This window comes from Equus asinus, chromosome 5, assembly GCF_041296235.1.
Source record: "Equus asinus isolate D_3611 breed Donkey chromosome 5, EquAss-T2T_v2, whole genome shotgun sequence".
NCBI lineage: Eukaryota > Metazoa > Chordata > Mammalia > Perissodactyla > Equidae > Equus > Equus asinus.
In genome coordinates this window covers 109,226,270-109,244,020 of record NC_091794.1, presented here as the reverse complement: position 1 = coordinate 109,244,020, position 17,751 = coordinate 109,226,270, and the positions used below count along the sequence as shown (strand labels likewise).

The following is a 17,751-nucleotide window of genomic DNA, read 5'->3' as shown; positions in this document are numbered from 1 at the left end:
GCTGAGTAGCAGTATACAAGGTGCCGAGAATCAGCTGGTTCTAGAACATAAAGGAGCAGCTGGGTCTGCTTCATACCCAGCCACCCACGCTGTAGTTTCCAAGCAAAGAGCTCACTCTAACTCCACCTGGGAAAGGGCCGACACCCCCTCCTGTGGGCAACAAACTGTGGGCTCTGAGCAAGTCGTGACTCTCAAGCCTGCCTGCTCCCGGCTGGATACAGAGGGAAGACGGTTGTTGCCCGACACCCTGACGTCCCCGTCCCCATCAGTGGCCGCAGGCCTCTCCCTGTCCATGCACAGGGCATGTGACTGCAAAGGGACAGCTACTCACACTGCTTTGGTATCCTAAGCGCTTCACTGTCCAGCGCCATCACCTGGTGCAGGACCCCTCGGAACTGGTAAAGCACTTTCAGGTTCTTCTCTTCCCCCACACATGGGTCATAAAACCCAGGCAGCCCAGCCTGTAACACACAGATGCTTACTGGAAAGATGACTTGAGACAGCCCTGAAAAACCTGGCACCACTACTGTCTGCTGCCACCTGAAGGTGAAGTGTGGAAGAAGGGCCTTGACTTGCCCTTGGGAGCTGCCTGTGAAAGATGCAAACTTTGGAGCTTGAGGAAAAAGAAATGAGAATTCCAAAAAGCTGCCTGTTTGGTTCTAGACTTCCCCCTCAATAGTGGCCCCATCCCCCACTCTAAATCCGCCTGTCTTCCGGAAGCCCCACCACGTGGACTTCCTCAGGGAACTGAGTGGAGTTCAGTGCCCGAACTAATCTGCATTTTAATTCGCCTTTATCATCCGTGCCCCAGGCTCCAGTGTGAGCCTCTAACGTGCTACAGGCGACTTCACACTCTTTCTGGAGCATGGTGAGGAATAAACAGCATGTAAGCTCCGTGAAGGCAGAGTATGCACTGCTGCTGTACCGGGCACACAGTAGGTGCTCAATAAATGCTTGTTGAGCACATGGATGGATGGATGAATGGATGAAGTAAATAGCTCCAATGTGGATATAACTTGGTACAGCAACTGTCAGCAACATGAAGGATTCCACTGCAACGAAGTGGCCATTCCAAGGGGCCAGGCACCCCTGTTCCCCAGGCGCCTCTTCTGTCTGAATCCCGTGGGCACACGTGCGCTGTACCTTAGAGGCCTCTGTGAGGATGAGCTTTGAGTCCTTCACCAGGCACTGCAGGGGCACAGTCACATCAATCACCTTCACCTTCTCGCTCTTCTTGCTCTTGTCGTTGACAAATTTCCCGTACCAGGCGTTGACGATGATGAGCCCTGAGGACAGGCTCAGTCAGAGCAGGGGCGGGCTGCAGCAGGCACCCCCGTGCAGCTGGACAGCAGGAGCGGTGTGCTCCTTTGAGAACCCCAGCGCCCACCCGTCCCAAGAGAGATCATGCCTTCTCACCCATTCTGGACTCTTCTGCCTCGATTATTCTTCGGACAGATTCCTGCATCAACCGAACCTGCAAAGAACAAGGATGGCCGCCCTCAGGACCGCAGTGGGCTCTGCCCCTTTTGTTCAGAGCCACAGCCATGTGCCTGGGTGCATTTCAGCCCTTCCCCTGAAGGGACAGTCACTGACCCTGGATAGCTCTGTTATCCTATGTCACATGAAAACAAGTCACTTAAAGGGAAGATAAACAGGAAAATACCGCCCCCCCCCTTTTTCTTTTTGAGGAAGATTAGCCCTGAGCTAGCATCCGTGCCCATCTTCCTGTACTTTATATGTGGGACGCCTACCACAGCATGGCTTGCCAAGTGGTGCCATAACCGCACCCGGGATCCGAACTGGCAAACCCCGGGCCGCCGAAGCGGAACGTGCGAACTTAACCGCTGCACCACGGGGCCAGCCCCACCCACCACTTTTTAATAAAGCTTGTTCTGCCTTTTGAGGGTAACTGTATCTGATCTCTAGGACAGGGGCTGCAGTTCCCAGTACTGCATCCCATAAACAATGTACAGACTAAAATGACCAATGAACTTGTTGGGGAAGAAAAGTCTGACACCTACAGCCCTTGAGACCAATGTGCAGAGTGTGAAGTATTTTCCCACAGCCCCAGTTTACGAAATGTGGACTAGGCAAGAGAGGAGCGGGCACTGCAGTGTGAGCTCTGCACGACAGTGCAGGAACGTTCTCAGCGATTCACACAGAGCACAAGGACTCTGTTCACGTCCGGTGGCAGCGACACGGCACTCACAGCGGCCTCTGCCTCTTGCTTCTTCTGCAGAATGTCGGTGGCCGTGCTTTCCCTTTGCTTCTCCAACTCCCTTATGTGAGAAAAACACAAGGCACACACAAGTGTGTTGTAACCCAGCAGTGAGGCAACAGAACCCCTCGCTGGACCTGCGCCCAGCACACAGTCTGTGATCCTCCTGCATTCCTAGTTCTAGAACTTCAACAAATATTTCCAAGACAATCTCAAGCAAATCTGCTAGTCACAGGCCTGTGCAGCTTTCCTTTGGTCCTAGATGGCTCTCCCTACCTCCTCACCAGAAGTCTGCTGTGGGAAGAAGACCCCAGCTGACAGGCCTCTCAGGAGAGTGAGCGGTCAGAGAAGGCGAGAGGCAGAGGAGGGCCCGCCAACCTTCTGGGGCGATTACATAACATTCTTGGTAGGGATAACGCATACCACTTTAGATACGTAAATATACCTTCCTCTTAGCAAAGCACAGGGGCTCTGGGGCAGCATGCACCTGCTGTCAGAAAACTTGACCCAGCACATTCTTTGTGCCAAGCTTCAAGCCCCTGAGAAATTAGGACCCTGAATTCTAATGATTCAAAGTCTAGAGGGGCCCTAAAAAGGAGATTCATTCCTTTCTCCCAGATTTTCTAAGCTCAATGATTTATTCAATTAGATTATTATAAAGCAACGAATCTAAACCACCTCTCAGATTTAATGTCATGCCCTAATGGATTATCTATAAGAAACTGCAAAATAAATTATATTTCTATGACTTCTACGACTATATGATGCACGCCCTGTATGTAAGAACTCAGAACTCATTCCTCCTGAACTGAGTGCCAGGAAAGGAAATGGTCAGAGTGAGAAAAAGGAAAACTTCTTATTTCTTGTGGTCATGGTTACAGTCTTGACAATTTTGTGAACTCACTCTACTCCTTCTCGAAAGTAGGGATAACAGATGAAGGGAACAGTAGGACTACCACCAATGATAATAAATATTAACATTTACTGAGTACTTACTGGACCAGATGCCATGCTAAGCACTTTGCATGTATTAATTTAATTTTTCTATAACCCTATGGGGTAGCTTCTATTATTATCATCTCCATTTTAAAGATAAGGAAACTGAGGCACAGAGGTGTTTAGGGACATGCCCGTGACACGTTTTACACTCACTTCTCCTTTTGAGCCCTGAGGTATGGTTTGATGATCAGACGATGCATGGCAAAGTAGACCACGAGAGGCCCCACGGTGGCATAGAACACAGCGCTGGGAAGAAGCTGATCCGTCAGATGAATAGGGAAGAAGTAAGTCTGACTGGCCCTGTTTAACCTGAAAAGAAAAAAACCAAACAGCCAAGATGAGTCAGGTTTCCAGGGAAGGGTAATGTGGGTCTCAGCCACAGGAAGGGAACCTCGCAGAAGACAAAAGACCAGTGAGAAGGAACCCTGAAGTCTACTTCTTTCATAATCCATTCCTCTTTGCTGTTCCCTGTTCCACAGTTTAGCTGCTGGATTTGATGTACGTGACAGAAGAAAGGTCCCACCACCTGCTAACCTCAAGGGCAAAACAACAGACTAACGCTTGACCAGAGCAAATGTGGCCTTAGAAGACAGGAGCGGACACTCCTCCAGCTGTTGTTGAGACAGAGTCCTATCTCAGGCCTCAATTTATCTGTTTGAAAGAAGTGTGTGAAGATCTCCAAAGTTAGGCAATAAGGAGGTTCTGCTTCCAGTATGGCTGAGTAGCTCCCACTGCACCAATCACCCCACAGATAGCAGTGAAGTCTGCACCACATAGAACAAAGACCGTCAGGTCCTGGACAGCAACCAAAGGCAAGCGTACAAAAGGAGGGCTGAAATTCAGAAGACTGGAATGGCGCTGGTGAGTTTCCTGTTGTTTTTCTGAGTTGCTGCCTTGACGTTTCACACTATAACAACTCTGCTCACACAGAGTCTGGACATTTAGATAAGAACCTGAGCTTAGGATTCTCACCATAAGTTCCTGCTTTGCTTTTCCTGGGGCCCCTTTTAAAATAACCACTTAAGAGTTGAGCCTGCAAACTGCTAGCGACCTCCGCCCCAACCACCTTACAAGCAACAGGTGCTTGCTACTCTGCTCTCTACCTCCTGCTCACTCGCTCCCGACTGCTCTTCCCCCGGCTCACTGCCCACCCCCGACGTCCGGGATCTGTAAGTAATACATCTTGTGACTCTACCTCCTTTGTGTGAGCATATTCAAACTGCGCCCTCAATCAAGACAACCCCTGGGGGTCAGCCTGGTGGCAAAGCAGGTTAAGTTTGTGCGCTCGCTCCAGCAGCCTGGGGTTCACAGGTTCAGTTTCTGGTCACAGACCTAGCATCACTTGTCAAGCCACGCTGTGGCAGCATCCCACATAAAATAGAGGAAGACTGGCACAGACGTTAGCTCAGCAACAATCTTGCTCAAGCAAAAAGAAGATTGGCAACAGATGTTAGCTCAGGGCCAATCTTCCTCACACACACACAAAATCAAAACGACTCCATGGGTTTCACTTCCCCAAAGAGGGAGCTACCTGCTGACCCCATGTGGATGGCTTGTGTCTCCTCATTTGGCAGGTCATAATCTATACAGCATTAATTTAGTACACCAGCTATGGTCCCCCCAGCACACTTGTTTTTGTTTTTTAACAGCTTTTAGCCTGGGGGCAAGTTTCAGTCTGTACCACATGGATGACTAAAACTGCAAAGAAATCTGCAGCCCTACTAGATCAAAGAGCCCGAGCTTAGAGTTTGGGGCAACCACAGCAGCTGGGAAACGGGGGGTCGCCAAAAACGAAAGTCAGAGATGGAGAGCTCCAAGTTCTGTGTATAAATGTGGCACAGACCTCCAGTGGATCCCTCATCTGTCAATGGCCTAGCGAAGGGGAAAATAATTGTGCTGTGTTTAGGCTGCTGCCACACAGATGAGTCTGTTTAACCTCTAAATTACCTTCTAAAAGGGAAAGTCAACACTTCTGTGAGAAACATAACAGAAGATAGAGTCTCTACAATGTATTATTTATAATACCCAGGATCCAATACAAACTACTCTACATATCTAGATACAACAAGAGAGGAGGAAGGAACAGAGACCCACGCCAGTGACTCAGATGTGGGAACGAGCAGGTAAGGATTTTAAAGCAGCTATTTCAACTACGCTCAAAGACACAATATTCATTGGATGGGCTTAAGAGCAGATTGGAGATGGGAGAAGGGTTCGAACTTGTAGACAGATCAACAGAAATTATCCAATATGAAGAAAAAAGAGAAAAAGAACCAAAGCCAAATGGGCAGAGCCTCAAAAGCCTGTGGGACAACATCGAGAGGTTTCGCATATGAGGAATTAGAGCCCCAGAGAGGAGAGAATGGGGCAGTAACAAATATTTACTTGAAGAATTAATGCCCCAAAAGTCCCAAATTTGATGTAGAATAAAAATATACACATGCAAGTTTAGCAAACCCCAAGCAGCACAAATACAACAAAAACCAAATGTAGGTACACTGCAGTTAAACCACTGAAAAAAAAAGGGCCAGCCCTGGTGGCCTAGTGGTTAAGTTGAGCGTGCTCCACTTTGGTGGCCTGGGTTTGGATCCGGGGCACGGACCTACACCACTTGTCTGTTAGCAGGCATGCTGTGGTGGTGGCTCATATAAAAAATAAAAAAAGATTGGCAATAGATCTTAGCTCAGGGCAAATCTTCCTCAGCAAAAAAAAAAAAAAAAAAAAGAAGATGACGATGACACATTACATTACATGCAGGGGGATAATGATTCCAATGACCACTGACTTGTCATCAGAAACAATGGAGGCCGGAAGACAGAAGATGATCATCATTAGAGTGCTGAAACAAAAATCCTGTGAACCTTGAATTCTACATCCAGGGGCAATATCCTTCAGTAATAAAAACAACTCCAGAATTGATCAAGAACACTCAAAACTCAAAAGAAATCAAACAACCCAATAACAAAGCAGACAAAAGATTTGAATAAAGACTTCACTAAAAAAAGGATATGGATGGCAAATAAGCACATGAAAAGCTGCAACATCTTAGACACTTAGGGAAATACGAATCACGCTAATCTTCCTCAAAAAAACAAAAACAAAAACAAAGAAAAAACCCCAAAAAACCCAATAAATTTTACTTTAATAGACCTGACTTTAAAAATTACAGCAATGACAGCAGCTTAGTTCTGGAGCAGGAAGGCCCATAACTGAAATACTTTTGGTTAATATAAAATAGAAATAAAATAACGCATATAGATAAAATAAACTAATACAACATAAGAGCAGAATAAAGGAAAAATAAAGACATTTTCTTGATAAAGAATACTCAGAGGTCTTCACTAGCAGACCTACACCATATGAAAGTTTTTAGGCCAAAGAAACCAATACCAGAAAGGAATTCAGGATTTTTAGGAATAAGGAACCTTGGAAAAGGTTTAAAAAAAAAAAAAGTGAGTAACTACAGACTTTTCTCTCCTTAAGTTCTTTAACATGACAATTTAAAGCTGAAATTATAACACTTGTGGGGATTATAACATATGCAGATGTAATAAATCATGACAACTACAGCATAAAGGACACGGTGAGGGGAAACTGGGTCTAGATATTCCTGAGGTTCTTTCATTTTACATGAAGTGGTACAATATTAAGCCTAAATAGATGATGAAAGGTTAAGAATGTGTGTTGTAATCTCTAGAGCAACCACTGAAAAAAAATGCAAAGAAGTATAGCTAAAAAGTCAACAGACAAATTAAAATGGAATGCTAAAAAGAATTAATATAAGAGAAGGCAGAAGAGGATGGGTAGATGACCAAAAAATCAGAAGAATAGAAAACCAATAATAAAACAGCAGGCCTAAATGCAACCATACCAATAAATACTTTAAATGTGAATGGACTAAACATTCCAAGTAAAAAGCAAGAAACTATATGCATGCATCATAAGAATGGAAAAGCAAGATCCAACTGTATGTTGTCTATGAGAGACAGTTTAAATAGAAACACAGAGATAGGTTACATATAAATGGACAGAAAAAGATAAACTACATAAACATAAGAAGGCTAGAGTAGCTATATTAATAACAGACAGACTTCAAGACAAAGAGTATTGCTATCAATAAAAAGAAAAAAACGGGAGCCAGCCTGGTGGCATAGTGGTTAAGGTCACACACTCTGCTTCGGCAGCCTGGGATTCATGGGTTCAGATCCCAGGTGGGACCTACACACTGGTCATCAAACCATGCTTTGGCAGCGTCCCACATACAAGATGGGGGAAGACTGGCATAGATGTTAGCTCAGGGACAATCTTCCTCATCAAAAAAAATAAATAAATAAAATACAAATTTTTTAAAAAATGAAGCAAAAATTGACAAAGGAAGAAATAGAGAATTGCACAGTCACAGCTGGAGATTTTTTTTGTTTCTTTGAGGAAGATTAGCCCTGAGCTAACATCTGCTGCCAATCCTCCTCTTTTTGCTGAGGAAGACTGGCCCTGAGCTCACATCTGTGCCCATCTTCCTCCACTTTATATGTGGAAAGCCTGCCACAGCACGGCTTGACAAATGGTGTGCAGGTCCGCACCTGGGATCTGAACTGGTGAACCCTGGGCCGCTGAAGCGAAACGTGCGAACTTAACCACTGTGTGATCAGGCCAGCTGGAGATTTTTAATCCTCATTTCTCAACTGTGGAATACACATTCTTTTCAAGTGCACATGATACATTCACCAAGATCGATGTGGGGCCACAAAAGACGTCTCAATATATTTAAAACGACTGGAATCACACAGAATATGTTCTTTGACCAAAATGAAATTAAATTAGAAAACAATAAACAGACATTTAGAAAAACCCAAATATTTGGAAATTAAGCAATACATTTCTAAAAGTGAAATGAGAAAATAGTTTGAACTGAATGATAATGATAATACAACATATCAAAATTTGTGGGATGGAGTAAAGCAGTGTTTAAAGGGAGATCTACAGCCTTACATGTTTACATTAGAAAAGAAAAAGGGTCTCAAATTAATAACCTAAAGTCTGAACTTAAAAAGCTAGAAAGAGAAGCAAAGTAAAACCAAAATAAGTAGAAAGAAGGAAATATTAAAGATCAGAAATCAATGAACTAGAAAACAGAAAAACAATAGAGAAAGTTAACAAAGCCAAAAGCGGCTTCTTCGAAAAGTTAAGTACCCTAGCCAGACTAATTAAGAAAAAGGTAGCAAGAACACAAATTGCCAACATTAGGAACGAAGGCAGAGAGCATCGACAGAGACTATAGATGTTAAAAGGATAACAGGATACGGTAAACAAGTTTATGCTAAAAAATCCAATACTTAGATGAAATGGACAACTTCCTTGAAAAAAACAAATTAACAAAGTTGACATAAGATGAAACAAAAAAATGGAAAAGAATTTACAAAAGAAATTGAATTCATTATCAAAAACCTTCCTACAAAGAAAATTCAGGCTCAGCTGATTTCACTGGTGAATTCTATAAAACAAGGATGAAATAATACTAATCTTACACAAATTTTTTCCGAAAAGAGAGGAGGAAGGAACATTTCCTAACTCATTTTATCATTCCAAAGCCTGAAAAATACATAGTAAAAAAGGAAATTATAGACCAGCATCCCTTATAAGCATAGATGCAGAAATCCTTAATAAGTTATTAGCAAATCAAATCAAGCAATATATAAAAAAGTATTAAATGTATATAAATGAAAAGTAAAAAAGTATAAAATACAAAAAAATATTTTAAAAAGTATACAAATTTTAAAAAATATATAAAAAGTATTACATGTCATGATCAAGTGGAATTTTCCTCGGGAATGAAAGGTTGGTTTAACATTCAAAAATTGCTGTGACTATGGGCCGGCCTGGCGGCTCAGTGGTTAAGTGCGCACGTTCCACTTCAGCGGCCCAGGGTTCACCAGTTCAGATCCCAGGTGGGGACATGGCACCGCTTGGCAAGCCATGCTGTGGTAGGCATCCCACATACAGAGGAAGATGGGCACAGATGTTAGCTCAGGGCCAGGCTTCTTCAGCAAAAAGAGGAAGATTGGCAGCAGTTAGCTCAGGGCTAATCTTCCAAAAAAAGGAAAAAAAAATTGCTGTGACTCATCAAATAAACAGAATATAAGAGAAAGGCTAGCAAAGTAAGATCATTTACTATCGCTGAACTCTGGTGCCTTCTGGCAAAAGTTTGCTTTATATACCAATACAATTTGGACAATTCAGCCTATTACACAGGAAACTCAGCTGAAATGAGTGTCTCTCTTTCCAAGGAGGCAGAGTGGTATTCTTTGGATTAGAATTCAATTCAGATTATATCACGCAACATCTGCATAGGAGAAGTGTTTAAAAATAAAGGCTGAATCACAGAGAACGGTGCCTCATTAGTGGTCCCAATTTGGGGGAAAAAAAGGGATTAGAATGCAGAAAATCTGATAGCTCTCTGTATGTTCTTTATTAAATCTCAAGTATTCTCAAATGTTATCTGACAGGAGAGATGCCTGATGCCAGCTCTGATCTTGATAACCTAGTTCGGTTCTCATCTCCAACACTGAGATGGGATCTGCTTCCTCTTTCTCTCTCTCGCTCACTCACTGAGTTCTTAAGCGCCAGGCTGTGTTCCAGGTTCTAGTAGTATAGAAAGAATAAAATGTTAAGTTAAAGAGCTTCTGATGAAGAGCAGATGGAGATGGGTGCAAAGCAGAATAAGAAACAGAGTAAAGGAGAAAGGGAAGGCCTGGGGCAAGGTGAGGGGTTGCTATTTTACGCAGGGGGAGGAGGGATGGTTTCGGCAACTGGCTGACATTTGAACAGACCTGAGGGAAACGAAGGAACCAGCCCCGTAGTTACCTGGGGACTGAGAACAGCAAATGCTGAGTCTGGAAGCAGAAGTGGGCTTGGTGTGTTCGAGGAGCAGCTCGGAGGCCAGTGTGGCCAGAGTGGAGGGAGCAGAGGGCGGAGCGGGGAAGAGGGGGTGAGAAGGCTAGATCGTGGAGGGCACTGAGGGAGTCTGGCTTTTGCCCTGAATTGAGGGAGTCACTGAGGGTTTTCAGAAGGGTGAGAGACGCTGACTTACACTGTCAGAAGACTGCCTGTTTGGAGAGCAGTGTTACAGGGGCTGCAGGAGATCAGTCAGGATCCTGCAGCAATTCAGAGCAGATGCGCTGATGATGACACTGTGTGTGTGCAAACTGCCGGAGCACTGTCGGTGAGCGGGTATGCGGGGCCATCAGGGAAGGCAGAGGGTAGTTAAGGGACGCAGGCAGGTTGGAAGACGGGCTGGTAGAGCAGATGGAAGTTCTCTAAACGCAGAGACTCAGACCTCACTACCTGAATGTTGGGCTAATGAACTCCTTGACATTTGCTTACAGATGAAAGACAGAAGCAACTGCATCTTTAAGAACAAAATTTCAGAGCGAAGTCTATTTCATCTTTAACTTAGGCGATGCCCTGCTGAGTTACAAGTCGCCAGATAATCCTTGGCCAGAAATATCCAGTTCAACTTACTTGACTTTGAGAGAAACGCCCTGTGGGACTCCAATGCTGACGGCTGCGCCTAGAACGCTGTGCCTGGAGATTTTCCTCTCTGCCCCATACTCCACCACCGTCCCGAAGAAGCCTGCCCTGCAGGAGCAGATGGCGGTGAGCGAGCAAGGGCCCCTTAGCTCCCGACTCCTCCCGTTCACCACAGGCTACTGTCACTCAGAACAAAGGCTAGGTCCCCCATCCCATCCTTCCCTTGCCCTCCCCACCCCCCCAGGGGCTGACTGGCAACCTCAGTCCAGCTCTTCCATTAGACTCCGAGTCCCTCAAGGACGGGGAATGCATAGTGGTAGGTCCCATTGCCTCGCAATAGGGGGCGCTCAAGTGATCTCACAGACACGAGAGATCAACACGAGCAGGCATCTTACACCCATGGGCTCCACCATCAGAAACCCCCACACAGACCAGGCATGCTTTCGCGTCAGCCAGGCCAGAACTTACTTAAGGGATCCTTTCACGCGAGTCTGATCATCATCCTGGAATTTGTGCTGATAGCTGATCAGTGCAAAGGAGTGAGGGATTCCAAGCTGAGAAGACAGAGGGGAAAAAGAAGGCATGGCTGCTGGCCAAGACTTTGTGGTAAGGTGAGTATGCCCTTGCACTGAGCACCTACCCCGGGCAGGCCTCTCAGGCAGGGGCCACCATATGGCAGCTGCACAAATTGTGTGAGAATTTACCAGTAGCCAAGATTTTAAAACTGGGAGGTTTCACATAAAAACCCAGTTTTCTGACTTCTCATGAAAAATAAAAGACACTGCAACACCGAGGCTGCATTCTCACATGGCAGCAGCTGGTGAGAGCTACAGAGCAGCTGCCGTTTGAGCGATGGCCCCTCCCCGTGTCCCTGCCCGGCCACAGTGGCATTTGAGTGCATGAGCATGCTTCGGGGTCGCTTATCAACAAGGGCTCTCTCCCACCCTGATTTGGTGGGCTTCTCTCACCAGAAGATGTGAAAAAAGGGCACATTTTTACAGATAAGTGGAACACTGCTATTCTGGGAGCCTGAGAACAACAGTATTTCAACACTCTGAGCGTGAGTGAGTGAACTCTGCCCCTCAGGACCCCCACAGGTGCTCAGATTCGGGCAAGGGGAACAGGGTGAAGGCCACAGGGGACACATCGAGACGGCAGCAGGAGTGGGTCCTGTGCGAGCTCTGCCCTCACCTGAAGGGCCACAGTGAAGTGGCTGGTTTTGGTGTCCCGGACAATGCTAGTGTTCATGGCCGACTGGATACCCCACCGCCACTGCAGGTAGCCCACGGTGTTCTTGTCCAGGTTCCGGGCCAGGACAGTGGTAAGGCCGGGCCGGATTCCACGGGACGAAAACTGCAGGGCACAGTTTGTCGTCACAAAGCTGAGGGGACGCACAGACAGAAAGAGTCCTGGGTGACACGTGGCTCTCAGCTGTTCTTGGCCCCTTCCTCTCCGCCAGGCTAAGACCCTGCTCACTACCACTTCCATTAACCCCTGGGCCAGCTCCCGGCAAGGAAAGCAGGTGACCAAGCCTCCATCATGAGAGACAGAGGGAGGGTGACAGGGTGCAATCTCTCCAGCAATCCTCCCTGCTCATCTGCACCGCCCACGCCAGCTCATTCTAACTTCAGCTACAACCAAAGAGGCACCTCAGTGTCTGCGTTCCTAAGCCGACAGATCCAATCCCGCTGCAGTTTAGAATCACATGGGGAGGTCCCCAAACTTGGCTGCACGCTGGAATCCCCTGGCTCATCTGAAAATGCCGTTAGTTGGCTCCTGGCCCCAGGCGTTCTGATGTAGAGGCCGGGAAGGTTAAAGCTCGCCAGGTGATTCTAACTGTGCAGCAAAGCTTGGGAACCACTCACCCAGAGCGTGCCTCAGAGCAACTAAGTCAGAACTTCTGGGGGGGGGGCCCAGGCAGCAGTGTACGTTTAAGACGGCCCATGTGATCCTGATGTCTCTCCAGGGTCCTGTGCTACTGACTGAAGCTACTTGCAAAACTAGTACAGTAAACTATTTCCCCTGAAAGGCCTCTGAAGGTTGTTTCCAGGGGAGCCAGCCCCATCTTCTGGTTAAAAAGGGGTATTTCATTTCAATAACAAAGAATTCACACCATTTCACTCAAAGTGTTAAAGGTGAGCAAACAGCTGGCCTTCTTTAGTAAACAGCCCAACATTCAGTAGATTGCTTAAGTTTAGTTTCTTTCTCTCCTTCTTAAGCTCTGGAGGTGTCACTTTTGCCATTAAAATAATAATAATAAATATAACTGATCATTTTCGCTCCTGTTCTCACAAACTTCCAATAGGTTCCCATGGCCAAATGAACTAAGAATTAACTCCTTACTCCTGACAGGTCCCACCTAATGTTTTCTCTCATTTAGCTCACACTGGAGTCAGAGAGGACAACAGCTACATTTTTCTGCTTTAGCCACACTGCGCTGAGGGGAGGCAAGCAGGAAGAAGAGAAAGATAAAAGTCACCTCTAGAACTTCAAGACAAGAGTTACAGAGTGACATTTAAAAGAATCAAAATATAAAGAGTGAGATGCCTGTTTAATCAAAGTAATAAGAGCTAGTATTTTTTTATCTACAATGTTCTAGAGAGAGAGAGAGAGACAGTCTCTCGGGAGATGAGAAAGGCAGGCACTGCCCTGGGAGACCGAGAACACTCCACAGGCTGCCTGCCTTTCTTGGGGCTGATTCCACACTCACCGACTACCCTCTGATCACTGGTTTGGACTCATAAATAACTGGACCCTAGGATCAGGGTTCCCTGAAGAGCAGACACTCACTGAACATTAACAAAGTGGCATCCTTGCTTATAAATCTGTTCTCAAGTCTGATACTCTGGGTACTATGACAAAATTCAATTTCCAAACCTGCAAAAGCTGAAAACCAGCCAGCCCTAGACTCAGGTGGCCTCCAATGGCCGGGCGCCTTGAGGCTCAACCAGAACAAAATGGCCGACAGAGTCTCCTCAATGAAGTGTCTCCTAAACTTGCCCAATCTTAAGAGTGACCCGGAATGCTTGATAAAACCACGGATTCCCAGTCCTCTCCCTCAGAGGACCTGATTCAGTCAGTCTGGGGCGGGGGCAGGAATCTGCTTTTAGTCGGTCCCAGAGGTGACAACCCTAAGCAGACAGGGTTAGAACAATGCTGACATGTATGTATACTGTTCACCTGCAGTTCTGGTTAAAAAGATAAATCCTTGTCCCCTCCCAGATGCAGTGAATCCAAAGCCCAGGGCAGAGGCCTGGGAAGGCGCGTTCTAACCAACACCAGGGAGTCTCGAGTACCTCTCTACACCGTGCTCCCTGCCTGGAAGCACTGCTTCTGGGCCTCTACTCAGGCTGGCTCAACTTCACAAGCTCCATCTTCACCCGTCCCAGATGCCACGCCCCCTCTCAAAACACTTCGCTACTCTCCGCATGTCAACCAACCTATGAACTTGCCTTCATTGTCAGACCAGAGGGCGGGATTGGTCTGACTCCGCAGAACCTGGCAAGCTGGCAGACACACATCCAAGTGGAAGGGCAGCACCTTTATTTTCACACATATACTCCATTTCAGATCTCCCTTGGCTATATGTCATCCCCCAGAGGAAAGAGGTTTTATTTTACCTTCCACCTAATTCTTTTACCTGAGCTCACACAGATACCCCTCAAATGGGAAGGAAGGACACCACTGTTGTTCTAGAAGGGACAGCGAGGTGCAGTTCTAGGAGTGTGACATCACTGACACAGCAAAGATGAAGGAGAGCAGAGGCTGGTGGGAATTTAAAGCTCTGGCATCTATAAATCTGTCTGATAACTAGGCGGTCTCACAAGCTGCCTCACTGCTTAATAACGCACCTTTTCAGAACTTAACACACATTCTCTGGGACAAAGAAATGATCCACAAGTTCATGAATATTTCAGACTGCTGACCAACTTCCCTAAAGGTGCTTTCCTTCCAGTCTCTAGGGGTCCTCACAGCCCACGGTGACCAGGCAGATAAAGAGCCTCATCCCCACAAAGGAGGAAACTGCGTGCCACAGGGCGGAAGCCTGGCGCAGGGCTGGGACAAGCAGAACCCCCAAGCCAGTGCTATGGGCAACAGGCACGCTGCCCAGGCTCCACGCCAGCGGTGCAGGGTCTGCCCCCAGTGACCCTGGAGGACAGACAAGGTAACTCCAGACAACCTTGACAAAAAGAATACACAGGTTCTGGTCTCCTAAATCCACAAAGACCATCAAAGAAGGTTTATCTCTTTATATTTACCATCTTGGTGTGAGATTACGGAACAGCTTTAGACCAAATAAAGGCCCCTGCAGATCCCCAGCTCCAAATTCTAACTGTTCAAAAAAGAAAAAGAAAAAGGATTAATGGCGTTTTATCTCACAGCAGCAACCCAGCCTCAGGTAAGGACCTCTGGTTATAATCCCTTCATTTAACTCAGTGCCATGAGTCCTGGCCAGGGCTCTAAAAGTAGAGGCTGGAAGATTCTTAATGTCTCATCTTAACTTTTGCCCAATGGAGATGACTGTCTCCACGGATGCAAAGGGAGCAGATTTCAATGAGGCATGTTTCAAAAAGGACCCCTTCAAATAAAACATCGCTCGCATCTGATCCTCATCTCCCTAGCTCAAGTCCGAAGAGGAGACTGGCGCTCCGTGCTCCTCCCTGTGGCAGAGCAGCCATGCCCATCGACAGAGCGCCTGCTGCAGGCAGGCGTGAGCCCTCCCCTCCCCCGCAGTGCCCACTTGGCATTTTCATTCTGCTCTGCTTCACTGTCCGCAGGTCTCACAGGCGCCTGGAGATGGTTCTCAGGGGTCTGATATTAAGCCCGTCAGCAGTTCCGCACTCATGGCCTTGGAAGTCCTGCCGGTTCTGGCTGCCTCATTTACTAGTCTGGGTGACTTTCAAGGCAACGCTTCAAAGTTAATTTGGTGCAGCCCAATTTGCTCGCAGAACTGGCTGTTAAATGACTACCAATCAGTGGACCAGAGCACTGAGACAGAGGCACCTGCCTTCCCAATTGTGTAGGAAAAGAAAGTAAGAGCCCACAGATTTTTGCTTAAAGGGAACAAAGAGTCTCTACAGGTTGGATTTCTGGACATTGGAATTTCAAGCAAAATCTGGTTGTTCTATCCTAAACTTTGACCTGTTAAGCAGACTGGGAGAATTCCTTCTCAGCTATGAAACATATTTTCCTCCTGGGGACAGTCAACCCTATGGAATTTTGACATCTGGTTCCCTGTTACACAATGATGTGACCAACCCAGGTCATTTTGATGGTTAGCTTTTAGAGCGTAAATGTTCGAAATAAGGCTTTGCAATGGACAACACGATCCACCCAGTCGACATTCTTACCTCTCCCCACCCCTTTGCAGAAGTGACTCGTCTGAGTGCAAAGTTAATGGAACCCCCTCCATTCCCATTCTGCGTTGAGAGGCTTCCAGAGAGGATGGCTGTGTCTGTAGCTGTCAAGGGTGCCTAGGAAGTGATATTTGCTGATTATAAATCAATCAAAGCAATAGGAAGTGCCAGAGATAGCAGCCTGATGAATACATTATAAGTGCAAGGCCAAAAGCGCAGGTGACTCCACAGTTCAAGTGTGTAGGGACACAGAATTACCGCAACAGCTTCACTTCTCTCTCACTTTGCCATGTGAACTGCATGTGGCCACTAAGGTAATCTTTTGCAAAAGCTTTAATGGGCAAATTTAAAAAAAAACAGGGGAAACACAGGGCCACCCTCTAGTTCTTAGTGTACCAAGGGCATCAGATTGCAATGACTTCACTATGTGCCTTCCCACTTCTGGACACCTGGGCTCTGCAATCCTTGCGCGCCACCACCAGCATTAGGGACTGAAGAACCCTCCCATGGCCATACTGACTGACTCTGGTAGCTCCAAGAGGGGGCAATTTCCTGAGTTAGGACTTCATGTTCTAGGTTGATACACTTGAGAATAAATAAATGAGTTGAGGAGGTAGAGACCTCTGTACCCCTCAGGAGAGTGGCCTGACACCACATCCAAATAGTGGGCGGAAAGATGACATTTAAGTGACCCCAGGGCTCAGGTAAACCTTGTGTTTTCAGCACACAAGAGAATGTGCCTTAAAACTAAGACTGGTTCTTAGAATTACTCACAGAGGTCTGCTGTCTCTGCTAAAATCACCATGACCTTGGGCTTTCACTTCTCTGAGCCCATTAACACTTTCTGACTGGAGAGCCCTGAGACCTTGGTAGCTAAGCCCCCTTGGCCCCCAGCACTCATGCTGCTAACATGTTGGCAAAGCAGTAAAAAACAAGGTTGGGATCGGAGCTTTTATTTTTAAGTGCCTATTTGCATCTTTTCATAAATAAAGATGAAGACAACCCTTAGCAGATTCCCTCATTCCAGCTGCTTGGTGTGCTGTGCCTCGTTAACCCGAACCCCTCCACAACTGGGGAGGCGTCTGTGCACTTTACCTCAATGGACTGGGATATGTGCATCTTGTTAATTTCAATCTGTGGAAAGCCACTTCCGGACACATCTTCATACTCCTCCTCATAGCGATCAAAAAGGTCAGTGGCATCAATGCCAACGCTGATGGTCCCCTGGGGCAGAAAAGCAAGCAGTCAGCACCAGGGGTAGTATTTGTGGAATAAGACAAACTACACTTTGGCAGCTGGTGTAGTTCACTGGGTGCAGGCAAGACTCCACAACGAAGCCCACAGAATATGAACGTCCCAGTTCAAACCAAAACACGGCAGAGCACCATCGATTCCAGAGTCAGAAACCAGTCATGTCTGTGGATGAACGACATGCCTAAGACAAGTTAGGAGGAGAAATAAGATCTACGCAATTTGATTTTGAGAGACCAAACAGGACCTATTTCATGGCTCTAAACAGGTCATCTCCGTATTTAACCCATGAATGTACAAAACCACCTAGAAATTAGCTACATGGATTAAACATTTTTCTCTAAATACTTACATCACAAAACTGCCTTAAAACTCTTTAAAACATAAAAATATCTTCAA

At 46.3% G+C, this 17,751-nt stretch overlaps 1 protein-coding gene across 2 annotated transcripts in view; it reads right to left on the bottom strand.

The window, feature by feature from the left end:
* The window catches only part of DNAJC11 (DnaJ heat shock protein family (Hsp40) member C11), a 63,772-nt gene that overhangs the window by 1,664 nt on the left and 44,357 nt on the right, over window positions 1-17,751 (bottom strand). For both annotated transcript variants that reach the window (XM_014861865.3, XM_070511209.1), the window contains 11 exons: window positions 17,197-17,325; window positions 16,096-16,218; window positions 15,004-15,077; window positions 11,936-12,125; window positions 11,213-11,298; window positions 10,736-10,852; window positions 3,371-3,526; window positions 2,210-2,279; window positions 1,417-1,474; window positions 1,144-1,286; window positions 332-461 (listed from right to left, as the gene is read on the bottom strand). In XM_014861865.3, coding sequence (XP_014717351.1) covers window positions 332-461; window positions 1,144-1,286; window positions 1,417-1,474; window positions 2,210-2,279; window positions 3,371-3,526; window positions 10,736-10,852; window positions 11,213-11,298; window positions 11,936-12,125; window positions 15,004-15,077; window positions 16,096-16,218; window positions 17,197-17,325 — 1,276 coding nt within the window. The remainder of the gene's footprint in view (window positions 1-331; window positions 462-1,143; window positions 1,287-1,416; window positions 1,475-2,209; window positions 2,280-3,370; window positions 3,527-10,735; window positions 10,853-11,212; window positions 11,299-11,935; window positions 12,126-15,003; window positions 15,078-16,095; window positions 16,219-17,196; window positions 17,326-17,751) is intronic.